At 34.3% G+C, this 16854-nt stretch overlaps 1 protein-coding gene across 1 annotated transcript in view; it reads left to right on the plus strand.

Moving 5' to 3' along the window:
- The first annotated feature begins 1638 nt into the window (after positions 1-1638).
- Positions 1639-16854, plus strand: part of LOC126966584 (uncharacterized) — a 150206-nt gene continuing 134990 nt past the window's right edge. The window contains exon 1 of the mRNA XM_050810726.1: positions 1639-2169. Coding sequence (XP_050666683.1) covers positions 1675-2169 — 495 coding nt within the window. The 5' untranslated portion in view covers positions 1639-1674. The remainder of the gene's footprint in view (positions 2170-16854) is intronic.

Below are 16854 nucleotides of genomic sequence, written 5' to 3' on the forward strand. Positions count from 1 at the left end.
TGACATTTGGTACATGTAAGTACAACATCTATATAAGCAGAAGTCAGGGATATCACTTAAACTATAAATTCCGGAAAGTTGCATCCAACTACAAAGACGATTGTCGCATATACAATCTGCTGACATTGCAGGAAAGGCGTACTGTCTCGGACATAATGTTCTTACATGATGTCCTGAGCGGTCGTCTCAACTTTCCCTCTCTTCTGGCAGGAATATGCCTACGCGCTCCGTCTTTGCGCACCCGTGACATTTCTACTTTTCAAGTTCCTACTCGTCGTACTAATTATGGCCAGAACAGTGTTCTCACTCGGTGCACAAATGTACATAATAATTCCTTCAAAATATAGATCCATTCTACGGTTCTAGGTTGACCTTTAAAAACCACACCATAAAAAGTAGTGTAGAGAAATCTCATTCGTAACAAATATCTTTATTTATTTATTAATAGATTATGATTTATCAAACTATTAAATGTATGTATTGTATATTATTAAATCTGTAAATCCGTGTATTTATCATGTTTTTCACTTATTTATATTCATATTTCATACTTATACATATAATTCATTGTGCAACTAACGCAGGCACTTTTAAATACTTACTTTTTTTTAAATTTATCTGATCGTGTGTTATTCATATGTCATTATTTTCTTTATTATTGTAAACACTGCCGTTCCTTTCATTCGGTAAACCGTGGTAGACTATAATTGGCTATGTTTTTGTATGTAATTATAAGTGATTATTTTGTATTAAGCTGTTGTCAACCCCAATAAAAAAAATAAAAATAACAAATTTGAAGGAGCGAGATCTTAAGGCATTTTTCTAATATGAAATTATTGGGGTTGAACAGGTTATCAACTGAATAGATCCTGTAGATGGAGTAACAATCTGAGAGTTTGACAAGACATTCCAAGATTTACGATCCATGCCTCACTCGAACGGTTGGCTCAGTTGGTAAGAGTGCTCTAACGGAACCCGAGAGATTTGAGTCCCGCAGAGTTCATAAATTTTGGTTGCAGATTTAATTTGTATAATTAATCCCAGGAGTGAGGAATGTGACATTATAATAACAAATTCTCTATACTTACATAAAATAAAATCATAGCAAATTTAAAACTTTCTATTGATTTTTTTTAGTTCGGTTTAGTAGGTAAATATTCGGGCAGATCGAAAAATCTACTGAATAGATTTAATTCTAATTTCGCATGAATATTAACAAAAGATCGAAAGGAAACATAACATAGGCTAAAATATATTATCCAGTTGATGCAGGTATAATGTTTTTGTTGCTTTATAGCGTCCACGCGGACAGCGTCGCGGGCATCAACTTGTACTTAGTAAAAATACATACAATAAATCAATTTGAACTCATTTTAACGTTAATTACAGCCAATATATTACACCTCCATTTAACTAATTAATTAAGTGCGTCTCGCATCGGACCTTCCGCGTTGAAAGGTGTGATGTTTGATCTAATCAAACAATTATAGAGATAAGCGATACGTAGAGCGCCAATGTTTATCTTAGTCGGGGAGCGCCGTCTACGATAAATACCTGCACAGTATAGTCACGACAGTGTAGTTGTTATCGGAAAAGCGCGGGAAAAGTCGGCTATCAGCCGGCAGGCTTGTAACTCAGTACTTCGAGTCAGTAGGCTCTCGCCTGTCGTAAGAGATGGGTGTGTGCGCACGTGTGCTCGCTTTCGTCGTAGCGATCGCTCTTGTCACCGTACGAGCTCATATGGGATTACCCTCGCATGATAATATACTGCGTATTCAGTTATGGGATGCGGAAGGACTCACGAGAGAACCTATAGTAACTGAAGCACCAACAACTGTCAGGCATAAGAGTAAAGTGGACTTGGCGGCGTTGTATGATGCCATGATGGGTGATGAGTATGAGCATGGTGTGGGAAGGTATGCGAGGCATCGAGTTCGACATAAGAGACGCAGAGCCAGGCAGAGCGGGATGGAGTTGCCGTGGAGGTTCCATTCAGGCTCCAAAGTGGTGAACGTGGCGGTGTATGACGAGGAGGTACCCTGGGAGGTAATTGAGGGCCGGGCTTCGGGGAGTATCAACGCGAGTGCAGTGAGTGATACAAGTGGAAGTTTACCTGTGGATCAGCAGCGGGAAGTGTCACCGCCGGTCGCACTTCGACAGGACGATGAGGTAATTCCATTATTTGACAAATTTTGGATGTGTTTACAAAGATGTCATTCAAATTATTTTTGTCTATTCATGCACCAAACGTTACTCCCTCTGCCTCTATCAAAATTGTAATAAAAAAAATGCGTAATCGTTTAAAATCGGTTGTGCTGTTTCAAAAAATCTGGTAGAAGCAAACAGCCCGTCAAATGTTTAAATAAAATTGTATTCATAAGTACTTACATTGTAAAAATTGGTTATATCTATTATTTGGTAATTATATCCCCTTTAAAACATGATCTGGAAAGGTCTCGAATCGTCGGGCTAACTAAATTAATCATAATAATGTAACTTTTCCGCAATATCTAATGTAAAAAGTAAAAAGACAGTTACAATTACACGTGTATTAATCCTCTAAAAAGTTTTATTTATTTGAATTATATCTTTTAAATTGAAATAGACACTTCAGTTTTGTATATATATATTAATAGATTAATAATGATTTCTAAAATACACGATACAATTACAAAGTTGAATATAAATTGAATAATTTTACTGTCTGCGCGTTCTATCTATTGATTAGATATATATCACTGATTGCGTTGAATATTAACTTATTATGTAATATTAAGAACTATATGTCATAATTACCACTTGTCTGAGTTAACTTAACATTTATTTAATGTTTTTTTTTTGTAAAAAACACAATAAGTGTTAGTTTTATACATACTCTTGCATTTGTGCGGCATGTAAGTACTAAAAAGAAAACTTTTGATTTTTACACAACACATCTTTAAAAGTATTTGATAAGGTAAGGGCAAATTGGACACTTAAACAATGTGATAAAAACTGTAACGAAACACCTAATTAAATAAAGAAGAAGAATCAATGCAAAGTTTATGAAAGATTCGGCAAAGTTTCTTTGATTTCTTTCCTTGAAAACGGTGATTATCAACCCCTAACTGAACTTCAAATTATCAATAAACTCTTCAACATAATATCTACGTTGCTTGAACATATAACGCAGAATCACATCAAAGTATCATCAATTGGAATACACCAAATTGCTGAATTTAAGGCTTGAATAGACCAGTGATATGACCACGACCGACTGAAATCCTACTTTCAATGTCATAATTTTTCGCAAAATATCAATTGAATTGTAGTTTTCTATAGAAATCCCCTAATTTTTCTTATTTTTATCGGATTTTTAAACTTTCTTTTAATTCTTAGTCAACAATATTACTTAATAAGTAGACTAATTTCTCCAGAGCACTCGCTACCAACTTGTTGAGGTGACTGGACTTGCTTTTCAGTTGGTATCAAATTTACAAACAACGAATAACGACAAACTAAGTTCTTCCAGATCTATCACTCGCCGCGCCACACATACTCTTTCTCTACGGCTTTTTATACGAATTCGGTCTATGTGGACCCAGCTTATATAAAAACACATGATAATCCTCCAATATTGTATAGTAATATGATAAAGAGATAACGCCTATAAGTTTCAATGTAGTATCTATAAAAAAGTATCTATCCCTACTCTGTGGTATTATAATAATAATATTAACACACTTTTACACGAATTATCTTGCCCCAAACTAGGCATAGCCAGTACTATGCGTACAAGGCAACGATATATTTACTTTAACATACATATAAAGATCCATGAGTCACATAATCGGGGCCTCTACCTTAATAGTAGGTCACTAACCATTCGGCTATATGGGTCGTCAAACATAGTAACTCCAATCAGTTAAAAAAAATATTTATAAAATAGTACATTGCAGTTTGAAAGTAATTCGTATATTTATCCTGATTCTTTCTGAAATAAATGTAATGTCATGTGCAAGAACGATCAACTTGAGAACTGAGACAGTAATCACGACCATCATGTTCGAAGCATTCCTGCACTAACAATTCAAGCTCTAAAGGTTGATGCCTTGATCCACTTTACGATAGTTACACGTTTTATTTTTTATTACTTGAGTAAGTTTTTTGTATGTTCTTCTCACGAGCTCTATTTTTTCTGAACATATGGTAGATTCAGTAATTTATTTAATGAAATACTTATAATGACAGTTCCAAAGCGTTTCGTTTAAGCCTATTTGAATAAAGCTTTTTTGATTGTGACTTTGAAAACTGTATAAAGTAACTAACTAATTACTTTATAACTAACGAACAATATATATTTTGTAATAATTATTACTCTTTGGCTATTTTGTTTTTAATTTCTCATGTATAGAGTAAACTTTACTCGTCAACAATTAGTATAAAAAGCGTATAATTTGATATTGCTGAAGCTATTAAAGCAATTAAAACTAGTTTTAATAGAAAACACAGTACGGACGAAGCGGTTATATGTTTTGTATGCACCCGCATCACCTTAACAGGGAAAAGTAATTTATTTCATGCCGGGACCGGAGCCTGTTTAACTTTGAATTTTGAAATATTATAGTAAAAAATAGACTTAATGCGATGTAAATCATATTAAAATTCATAATTTATACTAATGTTTTTTATTTGGTTTTATTTGCAAATATAAATATAATTAATTTATTACTAAACGTTATATTTTATTGTGAAAATACCATTTAAAATACAAGTAATTTATTTCTTCAGTTTAAAAGCATCGGTGGCGCAGTAGATACCACCGTTGACTCTCACCACGAAGACACCGGTTCGATCCTCACCACGTACTAATGTCTTTTCGGTTTTCGAGTTCATCTGTACCTTTATTTGACCCTTTTTAAGGTCGGCTACGCTCTTGTGATTCCTCTGATATTAGAGATTATTATTATTATTATCATGTACCATCAAAGGACCAAATAAAAAGTTGAAATAAAGTAGATTACTTTCTTTATTAATAAATAATTTAAGTGTTAAAACAAATGTGGCTCTATTCAATAATAAACTATTAAACAAAAACATTGTTACGTAAGTTAAGTTTAAAGCTACTGATATTATTGATTGGTACTTACCAAGTTACAGCGTAGGACTTTTTTTCTTAATTTTAAGTAAAATTTTTTGTCTGATTTATCAATATTTTCATTGGCAAGTAACTTAAGATTGTTTTTTTAATGAATTCAGGTTCCACGGGTTACAATTTTGTGGGTTCAAAAAATTAATTTAATGGTTGGATTGCTCCACGTAAATCCACGCGGCCCGTTACACGGGAAACTGATAGTATAGAATAAGTAGCTACCGTAGCTATAAATATGTAAATGAACTCCCGTTTAAGTCTTCAAATACATAACTTTAAAACAAAGTTTATATGGTATTACTTAAAAACAGCGTTTGCTAACAGCTTTCCTTATCTTACAAATTTGGATTGCCACATAATTTTCATTATTATTGGCTCTAGAGACCTGCCCCGGCTTCGAATGGCTTTTAATTGAAAAAAAAGAGGTGAAAAGAATTAAGTATTTTGGGTTGTAAATAATTTTCGTTACACAATACGAATATATTTGCATGAAACGTGCGATAGGACTATGTATTATAGCTAGTCTATGGCAAAAGTACTCAAATCTCATGTCTTATCCCGCAAGTATCCGTAGAATGTATGGACTGTTGTTATCTTCTAAATTAAGTAGCATATGTTAAGGCTGCGGACCGAGCCAATAGCCTTAAGGCAACGAGCGGAGCTAGGTAACCTCTCTCGCCATAGATTTAATTCAGAATTAGAAGCATTTTGAATTCATTATTACAAACATCATACAAATTTTCTTTACAAAAATAACAAAACTATCTCATGTTAAATTATATTGGTGTACAATTAATAAATTTTCGTACAATTTTTATCAAGACTGAATGATTATCATGACTCCAACTGTAATAGTTAGGGGTATTTTGGTGATTTATTTTTGCACTGTCAAAAACAAATAGAAATGTAAAGAAAAAATAAATTTTCTTCTCATATTCTGTAAATATATATTTTTTTTTTTAAAATATAAGCTTTGTATAAACCGTCAAGAAATGGTTTCAATTATGCGCTGTATTGGCAATTTCTTGGGATAGCGGCCTTAAGCAGAGACCATAAGCTATGGTACAAAATGGAGGAGGCCTTCACCCAAAATTAAAATAATTACTAAAGCGTGTGTTGCTGCCTTTAGGAGTAATTAATTATCTAAATGAATGTTACGTAGTGACCGTTAGAGGCGCTGACGTCAGAGTTTTAGTGGTTTAGCGTCACTTCGCAGTTCGCCGGTCGGTGAGAAAAATAATTATACAAATTAAATTTGAAACCAAAATTTATGAACGATATGGGACTCGAACTTGCGACTTTTTGGGTTGCGTCCGAGCGCTCTTACCAACTGAGCCAACCGTTGTAAATTTTGGTATATCTTGTTCAATTCTCAGGTTGTGGCTCCATCTACAGAAACATCTTTACAGTTGATAATCTTAACCTTAAGCTTAACCCCAATAATTGCATATTAGGAAATTGGCTTGAATCGTCGCTCTCTCAAATCTAAACAATTTGTTGTTTTAAAGTGATAACAATAGAAATTTCATTTTTATTGTTATCACTTTAAAAGAAAGTTACAAATTTAATTTGTAGAATTAGACCAGGGAAATATATATTTCGGCGGCTTGTTTTCAAAATATTGTTTTTTCTGCTAACATAAAAACTTCACCAGTGGGCAGCTCCTTTGTGCAGTATGCCGGCTTGATTATGGGTACTACAACGGCGCCTTTTTTTCTACAGTGATGCAATAATGTGTAAGCATTATCAGGGGGCATCAGAAGGGCGCCGTAGCTAGTGGAGTTACTGGGCAAACGAGATTTAACATCTAATGCCTCAATTTTTGGAATTTTCAATAATCCTGAGCGGCACTACAGTGTAATGGGCAGGGCGTATCAATTAGCATCAGTTAACTTAATGAGGTTTTATCTAACTTATGGACCGTGTCAAAATCCGTTGCGCGTTTTGAGAATAAGTAAGATATATAGATTGTTTTAAGCTTTATAGAAATAACAGTATAACTATAAGTAAGTATACTCGTAAGTATAAGTCCTTGTGCAACGTTTTACCTCTACTATTAACTCCATTGCTGCACTTAAATGATTAATTAATCATGATATTTTGCCCTTGGCATTCAATAAGTATTGATACGTAAGAAATATGAAAGTTAAGCTGGATGTAGGTAAATGTTACAACTTTTACATTACGAAGCCTTGTGATAGCTTATGGAGTGCAATTATTACCCTACTCTTACTAATTAATTAATTGGTTAACCTACTTTCTCTTATAAGGGACTTTAATGAGGCTGAGATTGATTTGATAACAACTAGTTACTTGATTCCCGTGAACTTATCCATGTATTTTATATAACATTACCAAGACCAAATATATGCTAGGATAAATTTGATTAATAACATAGCAGTTATAAAATGGTTAAGTCTACTGTAAATGTCCTAACGTACTTAGACTTTAAGTCAAGTCAAGTCAAGTCAAAAAGATCTTATTGACATAAAATCAACAGAGTGCTCGTCAACGTCAGTCACCAAAAATACAATTCAAATGGATGCTTATTACACGAATGTTTAAACATACATAATTTAAAAATACTGAATTCCTGTAAAATAACATAAGTCTCAACCATAAAATTCATAAAAAATAACAACTATCTATCTTCAATAACCTAATAATGAGCCTATGTCATGAGTCTGCGTTTAATAAAAGAAAATTTAATTACATATAACTTAGCTGAGTTTGATAAAACGCGAACTAGAGCTTTTGCATCTCACCATCATATTTTAGCCGTCAAATGAGTTTAAAAAAGACATGAAATATTATGCTTAGCTTACTTAGTAAGTAATGTCTGGGTAAAGTCTAAGTACGCTGTATAGATTTACAACATAATGCTTGATCATTACTTACTACACGGTAGAAAGAGGCGCCGCTGTAGTATCCACATAACTGCTATCCTGTGCAATGAAGCCTCCCATAATTAATTGAAAGTTAGAGTCTGTCTCATTAAAGAACACAGCATTAAATGGAACTAATTTACAATAATAATATCGTTTAATAACAATCTTTAGTTAGTTTTAGATTTATATTCAGTTTGCAGTAGACATCGGCACAGATTGTTTTGCTTTCGCATAGGCCTCCCCCAGGCTCTTCCAGTGTTCTCGGCATGACACGATCTGCTCCACGTCACACCAGCGGCATCTTTTAAATCGTCGCTCCATCTACGGCTCGGTTTCCCTCTCTTTCTTTGGTCTTTTTCCTTCTCTAGGATACTAGGCCAAAATAGTAACAGAATAGTAATTCTGTTACTATTTTGGCCCATTTTTATTGTTTGCCTTGTATTAGGCCTATTTGAGTTTACTAATAGTTAGTGATACGTCTGCAGTGTTTATCCTTTTTCTTATTTCTTTTAAGTTTATTCTATCACTTTTCTTAATCCTTAGTATACTTCTTTCTATATTATGGAACTAATTATGCGTATCAGTCTATTAATTACAATGAAAATAAGTGTTATAATTATCACACAAACAAAAGTGTATCACGAGAGATGGACTCTACCTAGAGCATTTCATACGAATATATTCGGATCTCACAAGGTTCACCAGATTGCATTAAAGTTCTATTCGTGTAAGCCACTATAGTGGCGTTCGTGTAAGCACATAAAGGGCGCCGAAATGGGATTGGACAGTCACAGAGCAGAGAATTACTAAGTTCCCTATTCCAACGCTATTCAAAACTCAAAACATACATTTGTTTTCATAACAGATTGGAATAGCTGTTTGGATATCGATGTAAAGAATAGGGGTTCGGAATTAAGGTATTAATGACAGACTAAAGCTTTATTTTCTTAAAAATGACCTGAGAATTTTAAAAATCTGATAAAATATACCTCTTTAACGGGTTCTTCAACAAAGAAGCAACGAATTTTCTTTGTGGTGGCATGCCTGTCTCACTCCCCGTGTAGGTATTGAAATCGTAAGTACGTGCGGTGGCCTCTACAAAGTAGCCCAGCCAGTAGGGCCGCACGCGCGAGCTCTGTTGACACGTACTTCATAGATCCGACCGAATTTTTAAAAATGAACAAAATTAAAGATCATTGTGATCCAAATTTAAGTCTTCCTAAAGACGCTCAAACAATATAATTAAAAATGTGCATTATTATTATGAAATTACCAGTTTTGAAAGTACCTTTTTATACTAAGTAGGTTCAATGGTTGAGTTACGTTTTTCGTACTTAGATCAAGAAGGACCGCAAAACAATTTTTTGTTATTGTTAATTTAATACCTAAGACGTGTCAAAGTCTAGCTCGAGTCGTGGTACTGTTCATGATCGTATGTAAACTACCTATTTATGTAGTTCCTACTTTTTGATGAAAAAATGAATTAGGTATGTTGAATATGTCGTGGTCTTCCAACACTATCATTATTATCTTCAAGTAATGTAGGTTTGACAAAAAAAAGTAAGCTAATTTTATAGGTGACTTTATCTAAGGAGAATCTATCAAGAGTTCCTATTCCTTTAATTAATTTTGCGGAGTGAGTCTTCTGTGCTTTTACTATAACATATCTTTTGGTGGTGGTAAGTATTTGGCAATAACAAACAGATCTGCACTATAGTCCTATCTTCTCGCCTAATTGACAATTTAGATTTGTGTAACATTGTTACATGATTACATGATTTGCTTTCAGACTTTAAGTATATTTTATATTTGATTACATTACATTTATCAACACTAATATTTATTTACCTTGAAAATCACCAACTTTCCATCAAAACAGATATGCCTTCAAATAAACTCAGGTATCTATTTTCTGAAGGCAAAAATTGCATTACAATAATTAATATGAATAATTGGATAAAATAATAGAATAAATAGTATCTATGTAATATTTAGCCTAGTGGCGATTGCTCCAAATTATCAGGTGTATCATATATAGGTATCATAAATAAAGTAATTTATACTATATTTAGCTTTCTATCGGAAGTTATTTAGATGGGCATAAGAAACTAAAACCTCATCAAGTAACCACATAATTTAACATAACGGTGTAGCGATGAGGCCATAAGCTATACTAAAAGCTATATTTAGTTTCTAAAGCATGTTTAATGTAAGTTGATTACGATCGGCAATGGCGTGTGATTGAGTTTGATCGTCAATGGCCGTCGATAGCCGAGTACGTTGGAAAATGGTCCGTAATAGGTTTTATCGTGACCAACTCCACGCCCCAATACTGCCACCCGCACGCTTCCAAAGCGGAAATTAAGATCGAACCTACCTATACGTTTATATACATAAGTTAACATAGTACCCAGTCTGGCTATAATAAATTTTGTTATAAATGTATAGAAATAGTCTCAAAAGAGTTCTGTAATAAATGTATGTATGCTGCCTAATTTCATCGCTTATTATAAACCATTTTTTATTATCTCTCTTTGATGAGATTTGATTTAGGAATTCCAAACCGGTTTTTAATAAATATTACTTGAAAATAACGGTAATATAAAAACTACTTTAATAACTTTATTGCCTGCATAAATTAAATTAAAAAGGCGAACTTTGGCCTTGATAGAGGCCTTTCATAAGTCTTGGTAATCTATGGGATAAAGTTATATTTCTATGGGAAATTTGGTTGTTTAGCTTATTACCATTTCCTCTAAAATGCCCATAATTTGTTGTCCATCAGTTTCAGAGCTGTGCTAGACAAGAGTTTTCTTAAACTGTATTTCTGGCAATAATCTTAGAAAATCTTTATGAAAATAAACTGCTTTTTTATTCCTTCGAATTTATTATAGCGTAATTTGGCACAGAACGTTATGTGTACTAAATCTACTCTGTTAGAAATTGCATTCAAGTGACTGATTCCAGTCCAATAATATAAATAACAAAAAATAACAGGTGACCTGCTAGAATAAACCAAAAATATCTAAAGTACGCTGACAATATATAACACAAGATTACAATCATAAAAGTAATGCCGGTGATTCATGGGTTGAATGATATCATTCGTAGATCTTTGCCAAATATGTAATCGTGTAGTTATTATTATCACATTACATATGCTATTTATTTTCTTATGAAACACTTAACAACTAAAAACAATAAGATATGCGATTATTTGGACATTTGCATGAAATATAGAAGAATATTATTGCATTATAGAAAGAAGGATGGCGAGAATGGACCCACATAATTTAAAAATAGTACAAGAACAAGTTTATATTAATTATAAACCTATGTTTATACGATGTTTATGCAAAAATATTGAGGCGGTAAGATATGGGAGTCAAAAGAAAGAAATTGTTATATAAATTATAATTTATTCAAAAATAAGTTATCTTGCACTTGGAACGTTTTGCGCTATTATTGAAATCAATATTTTTGACATGACCGTCCTTGTCATTATTTATTTGCATATTCATCATCGAAGTCTCTATACCTACTCAAATCAGTAGTAATTCACAATAAGATCCAATAAGATTGTTATATATCTTTTTTCTCACAATTTTTTAGACTTACCTACTTACGATTTGCTCTTTTCTTAGTTTTGTTACGTTCTACAATTATTAATAAGTTTCCATGATTTACGCCACTTCTTTCAGTGGGTCCCAAAATACATGCATACTCGCCTTCTCCTTTCGTTATAATATGAGCTAAAAAGAAACCCTATCGTACTAAGTAAACAACTCGTTTTAGTCTTTGAAAGGTTCTATCTATTCTTTAGTTGGCTATAGGAGCAAAAAGCACTAGTTTACGAGACATCTAATGGTAAATATTCACCGCCAATTAATATTTCTTGCCGCGTTTTATTTCTTTCCCACTTTTTCATATTACAGCTGGAGAATTTTTTCTATGCTTAATGTCTATGGTGCAAATCCATACACTATGTTGTATTTTCTTTGATTAACGGGAGTGTTACTGAAGTTAAATAATAATAACATTTATTTCAGGCATACCACCCATATAAATTAAAAACACGTTAATACAATATTTGACAAAATCTTTTTTTTTTTATGGAATCGGAGGACAAACGAGCGTACGGGTCACCTGGTGTTAAGTGATCACCGCCGCCCACATTCTCTTGCAACACCAGAGGAATCACAAGACCGTTGCCGGCCTTTAAGGAAGGTGTACGCGCTTTTATCTTATTAATCTTATAATAATTTGTTAGTTACAATATTCACTTAAATCTATGTTAGTTCCTATCGCTTATTCTTAAATTTATCTTATAAAACTACTTGCACCTAGTACTAATATGAGCCTCGTTCCAAGTTGTCCAGAGAGAACTGCCTAGTCTAGATGCCAATGAGTCAAAATAGTATTTGTCACAGTTGACATTATGAAGTTTAGCGCCATTTGTTACCTCGGGGGTGGTATTTACTGTAGAGAGATGGTTTTGGCAAAATTCACTGACAGTATCCGCTTATTTTTTGCTATGTGTAGTTTTGGGTTTTAATGTAGAAATTATTTGATCCCAGGTGTAAAATATTTGTGTAAAATTCACATGTCATATGTTTCAATTAGCGGACGACAATAATTGTAGTATTAAATTGCCTTGTAGAGTCTGTGTTATTTTAATATAAAAATATTTGCGATAGACTTTCAGGAATGAAACAAAATACCTTGTTTATTTGTAAAAATTATAACACACAAATTATTCATCACATAAGTACGTCTAGGTACTTATGTGGTGAACAATGTGATGGGTTTAGTTAGCTTTTCGTGTCCAAGCTGGCTATTAAAACCTTTGCATAATACGTAAAAAGAAATTTGCTACTAAAACTATTATATCGTTTGTCGCCTGATAATAATCGATGTTTCCGCTATCGATACATCGAATAATCGAATGTTTTGCCTTGACCGCTATCACGCCTCCCACCCACAGGTCCCTGGGTAGCCCATCAACCGGATATTAGGCACAAATCAATAATTTCCTTCGTTACAGTAGCCGTCACGCGACACGGAACTAATAGTCTGACGGACTATTGAGTTACGTCGTGTTAATTGGAGATTTTAACAGTTAGAAAAAAATATTTAAAAATACAGAAGTTATAAATGGCTTTGATCTAAATTAATATAAAAAGAGGTTATATAGGTTTGTGTGTCAAGTATAAAATCAAAAACTAAGTTAAATTTTGTAAAAATTCTTAATCGATTTTAATTATCTTTCACCCATGAAATGTTTTATTATCGGTGAGTGGGATAGGCTGTGTATTTGAGATTATCGTAAAATAAGCTTTGTTTTAATATCGAATCGAAGTGAGGGTGGGTCTCTGTACACTCTGTATTTGACTGACCACGTAAGTTATGTTACTTATAATGTATACTGATAGTGGTATAAGTATGTGGTGGTATAGTTAATAGGTAGAGCAACTGACTATGGGTTCGATTCTTCGCTTTGAACATTTCGTACAAGTGTGGTGTTTTGTTATTATTAAAGAATATTCTGGTGGTAAGAATGTTTGATTAATTATCTAGTCTTGTCATAAATACTGAAACAAAGAAAAAATCATTTTGTATTGCAAATAACATTTATTACTTTTACAATGTGTGTTAGTTTAATACATAAATATATAACAATTTAAAATATAAAAAGCTTATTCGAAGTGGTCTCCATTGGCTGCAATACATTCCTTTAAACTTTGAGGCCAGTTTTCAATAGAAGCACGCACTCTTTCTATGGGAAAATTCTTCACTGGCGTTTAGAGCAAGCCGTACTCTCTAAAACTGACCACCAATCATAATCCAGCAGATTAAGATCGGGACTAGACGACGGCCAGTCTTAGGCTCTGATGAAGTCCGAAACATTCGTTTCCAATCAAGACTGCGTAGACCGAGCTTTATGACCCGGCGCAGAGTCTTACTGGAAGGACCATTCTTGGTTATTTAAACATTTAAACACCATTCATGGTGCTGTTAAGGGTCTTCACTACCTTCTAACGAATGGTATCTTGATACACTTGTGCCAATGTTTTGATACCTTTTTCACAATAGTATAGCTCAGTCGCTCCTTCATAGCTTATACCCCACCAAAACATTACAGAAGTCGCGTAGTGCACACGTTGCACTCTGTCGACTAATTGGAAAGCTTCCTTAGAGCTTTGAGTAAATACGGTCATTTTTTTTTGTTAAAATGTTGCTCAATTGTGAAAAGTTTCTCATCCGTAAACCAACTCTGTTTCTGTGACCTCCATTTGCGTACCGCTTCAGTTGTTTCGATTTTAGCGCCCTATTATTTTTCAATAACCAGTTAAGAAATGACCAGCACGTCTCTTATAGGCTGCAAGTCTTAAATCATTTTTTAAAATACGCGAGATGGTTCTAGGTGCTATCTACATCTCCAGAGATAAAATCTTTTACTTTCGGATAGGATTTCTTCTAATTCCTACCCTTGCTTTGACAATACAATCACAGCGATTCGGTTCACTTTATCACCCCACTTCATTTATATATCGCAAAATATTGTACAATGTATTGGCGCCAAAATGAGAAAACTTAATGAACTAACATATAAAAATTACAAATTCAAATTTCAAATGTAATATTTTGTTTATTTTTAATTATAACAGTATAGTCTAACAAACTGTAGTTATGGCTAGACTAAGTAATTTCATCGGGGCATTGAGCCGTCGTTTTTTGTGTGTGCATTTGCGGATGGCACGTGCAATGTTATGGCCTTTGTGTACGAATCTTCCTAGTATTGTAAGTTATATGAAAAGCTAGATCGGCATCGCCTATTTAAAATGTATTGGTCGAGTCATTCATTTGCTATCTTTGTCTTTACTCTATTGTCTTTATATATACCAGTGGAAGGCTTCTTTGCACCGGATGCTGGCTAGATTATGGGTGCACAACCGCGCCTATTTCTGCCGTGAAACTGTAATGTGTAAGCATTAACTGTGTTTCGGTCTGAAGGGCGCCGTAGCTAGTGAAATTACACTTCTTTTTCCGAACATATGGAAGATTCAGTAATGTAAATGAAATGTTTAAATGAATTATTATAATGACGATCAAAAGCGCTAAGTTTAAGCCAAAGAAAAACGTAGAAAATTCTTGTTATAGAATTTTGTACTTATGAATTTTTTAGGTTTTCAGTTAAAGCGGTCGTTGGAAATAATATATATACTATATATCTACCTATAGTAGTGGCTTTGATTTTGACTAAGGTGGAGGTTTTGAGGAGTAATGGATTAGAACGCAACATATTTATCGAGTCGAGGCGGTTTTTATTCATCATGGTTTGGCCTAGAAATTCTACTGAACATGTTCACGAAATATATTTATAGAATTTAAAGTGTTTGAATAAAGCGAATTCGAAACAAAAACATAAATTCAATCGAGCTTGGCCTGGCTTCAAAGCCGAACATACTACTTAGACTACAAAGAGATTGCACTCGCAATAACTTTATGTCTTGAACACTTGTAGATATTTATGTTGCACAAAAGCTGATGTTCTTTCCATTTTGTCAGAATAAAATAGACATTATGGACGAGCTGAGCATTGTACAAATATGCGCCTCTAATTTTACTGACGAAGAAGTAGAATCAGGTAAAAACAATCTTTTCAACGCTCTTGCTGGTGAGGGACTTAAACTCATCCAACGGAAGGGTGAAGACAAGCGGAAAAAAAACATCCGTGACGTCCTCAAGGTGTTTCACGAGATCAAGCCCGAGTTGCAGCCTACCTACGTCGCGAAAGACCTTAATCGACTCCCACCTGTGTCATTTGATCACGTGGATGTGACACGACTATTGAAGGATATTCTTATTCTAAAGACAGAACTACAACACCTACGTAATGATTCAATCTCTAAACTAGAGATGGATAATTTGAAGACGAGTATTGTTACAGAAGTATGTTCTCGCATCGGGCCGTCTTCCGACACGCGAAATGTACCTGTACGATCGCGCAATAAGGTCGAGAATGCCGGAACGAAGCTACTGAACACTGATAAGACCCGTGCAATACTTACCTCACCCCTGCCGAGGCGCAAGCGCTCGGACTCACTGGACACGGTTGTATCGCCACCGTCTTATCGCGATATTGCAAATCGAACATCGATACAACGTATAAATGTCGACCCTATGCGTACGGGCTGCAAAGCTGTGAATGAACATGATGACGACGGATTCACAGTTTTTGTGAATAACAGAAAAAAGCGGCAGCTACGTAACAACAACAGATGTGGCACTGCAACGGATCCTAGCAAATTAAAAGTAGCACAGTTACCCGAAGCTATCTATTTGTCGAGATTGGAGACTACGTGTACTGTTGAGGACGTCAAGGAGCACATAGAATCGAAGGGAGCACAAGCTATTGACGTTCTGATCTTACCACAGAGGAAAGAATTGGATTTTAGGTCCTTCAAGATTATTGTTGCGAAACAGAATCTGGACACATTTTTAAGCACGGAGTTCTGGCCTGCAGACTTGGTTTTTAGAAAGTTTAGGGAACGTTTTTCTAACGTAATTAAAACTAATTAATATGAATAATACACCCATCACGATAAAAATGATTACGTTTAATTGTAAGAATATCAAGACGTCGATGCAACACATACGGGATTTGTGTGGAGAAGCGGATCTAGTCGCCCTACAGGAGACCTGGCTCTTGCCACATGACCTTGGAATGTTGGATACCATTGATAAAGATTTTAGTTGCATGGCTAGGTCCTCGGTAGACCTCTCTGCGGGGGTCCTGAGGGGCCGGCCCTACGGCGGACTCGCGCTGCTCTG

This window comes from Leptidea sinapis, chromosome 10, assembly GCF_905404315.1.
Source record: "Leptidea sinapis chromosome 10, ilLepSina1.1, whole genome shotgun sequence".
Taxonomy (NCBI): domain Eukaryota; kingdom Metazoa; phylum Arthropoda; class Insecta; order Lepidoptera; family Pieridae; genus Leptidea; species Leptidea sinapis.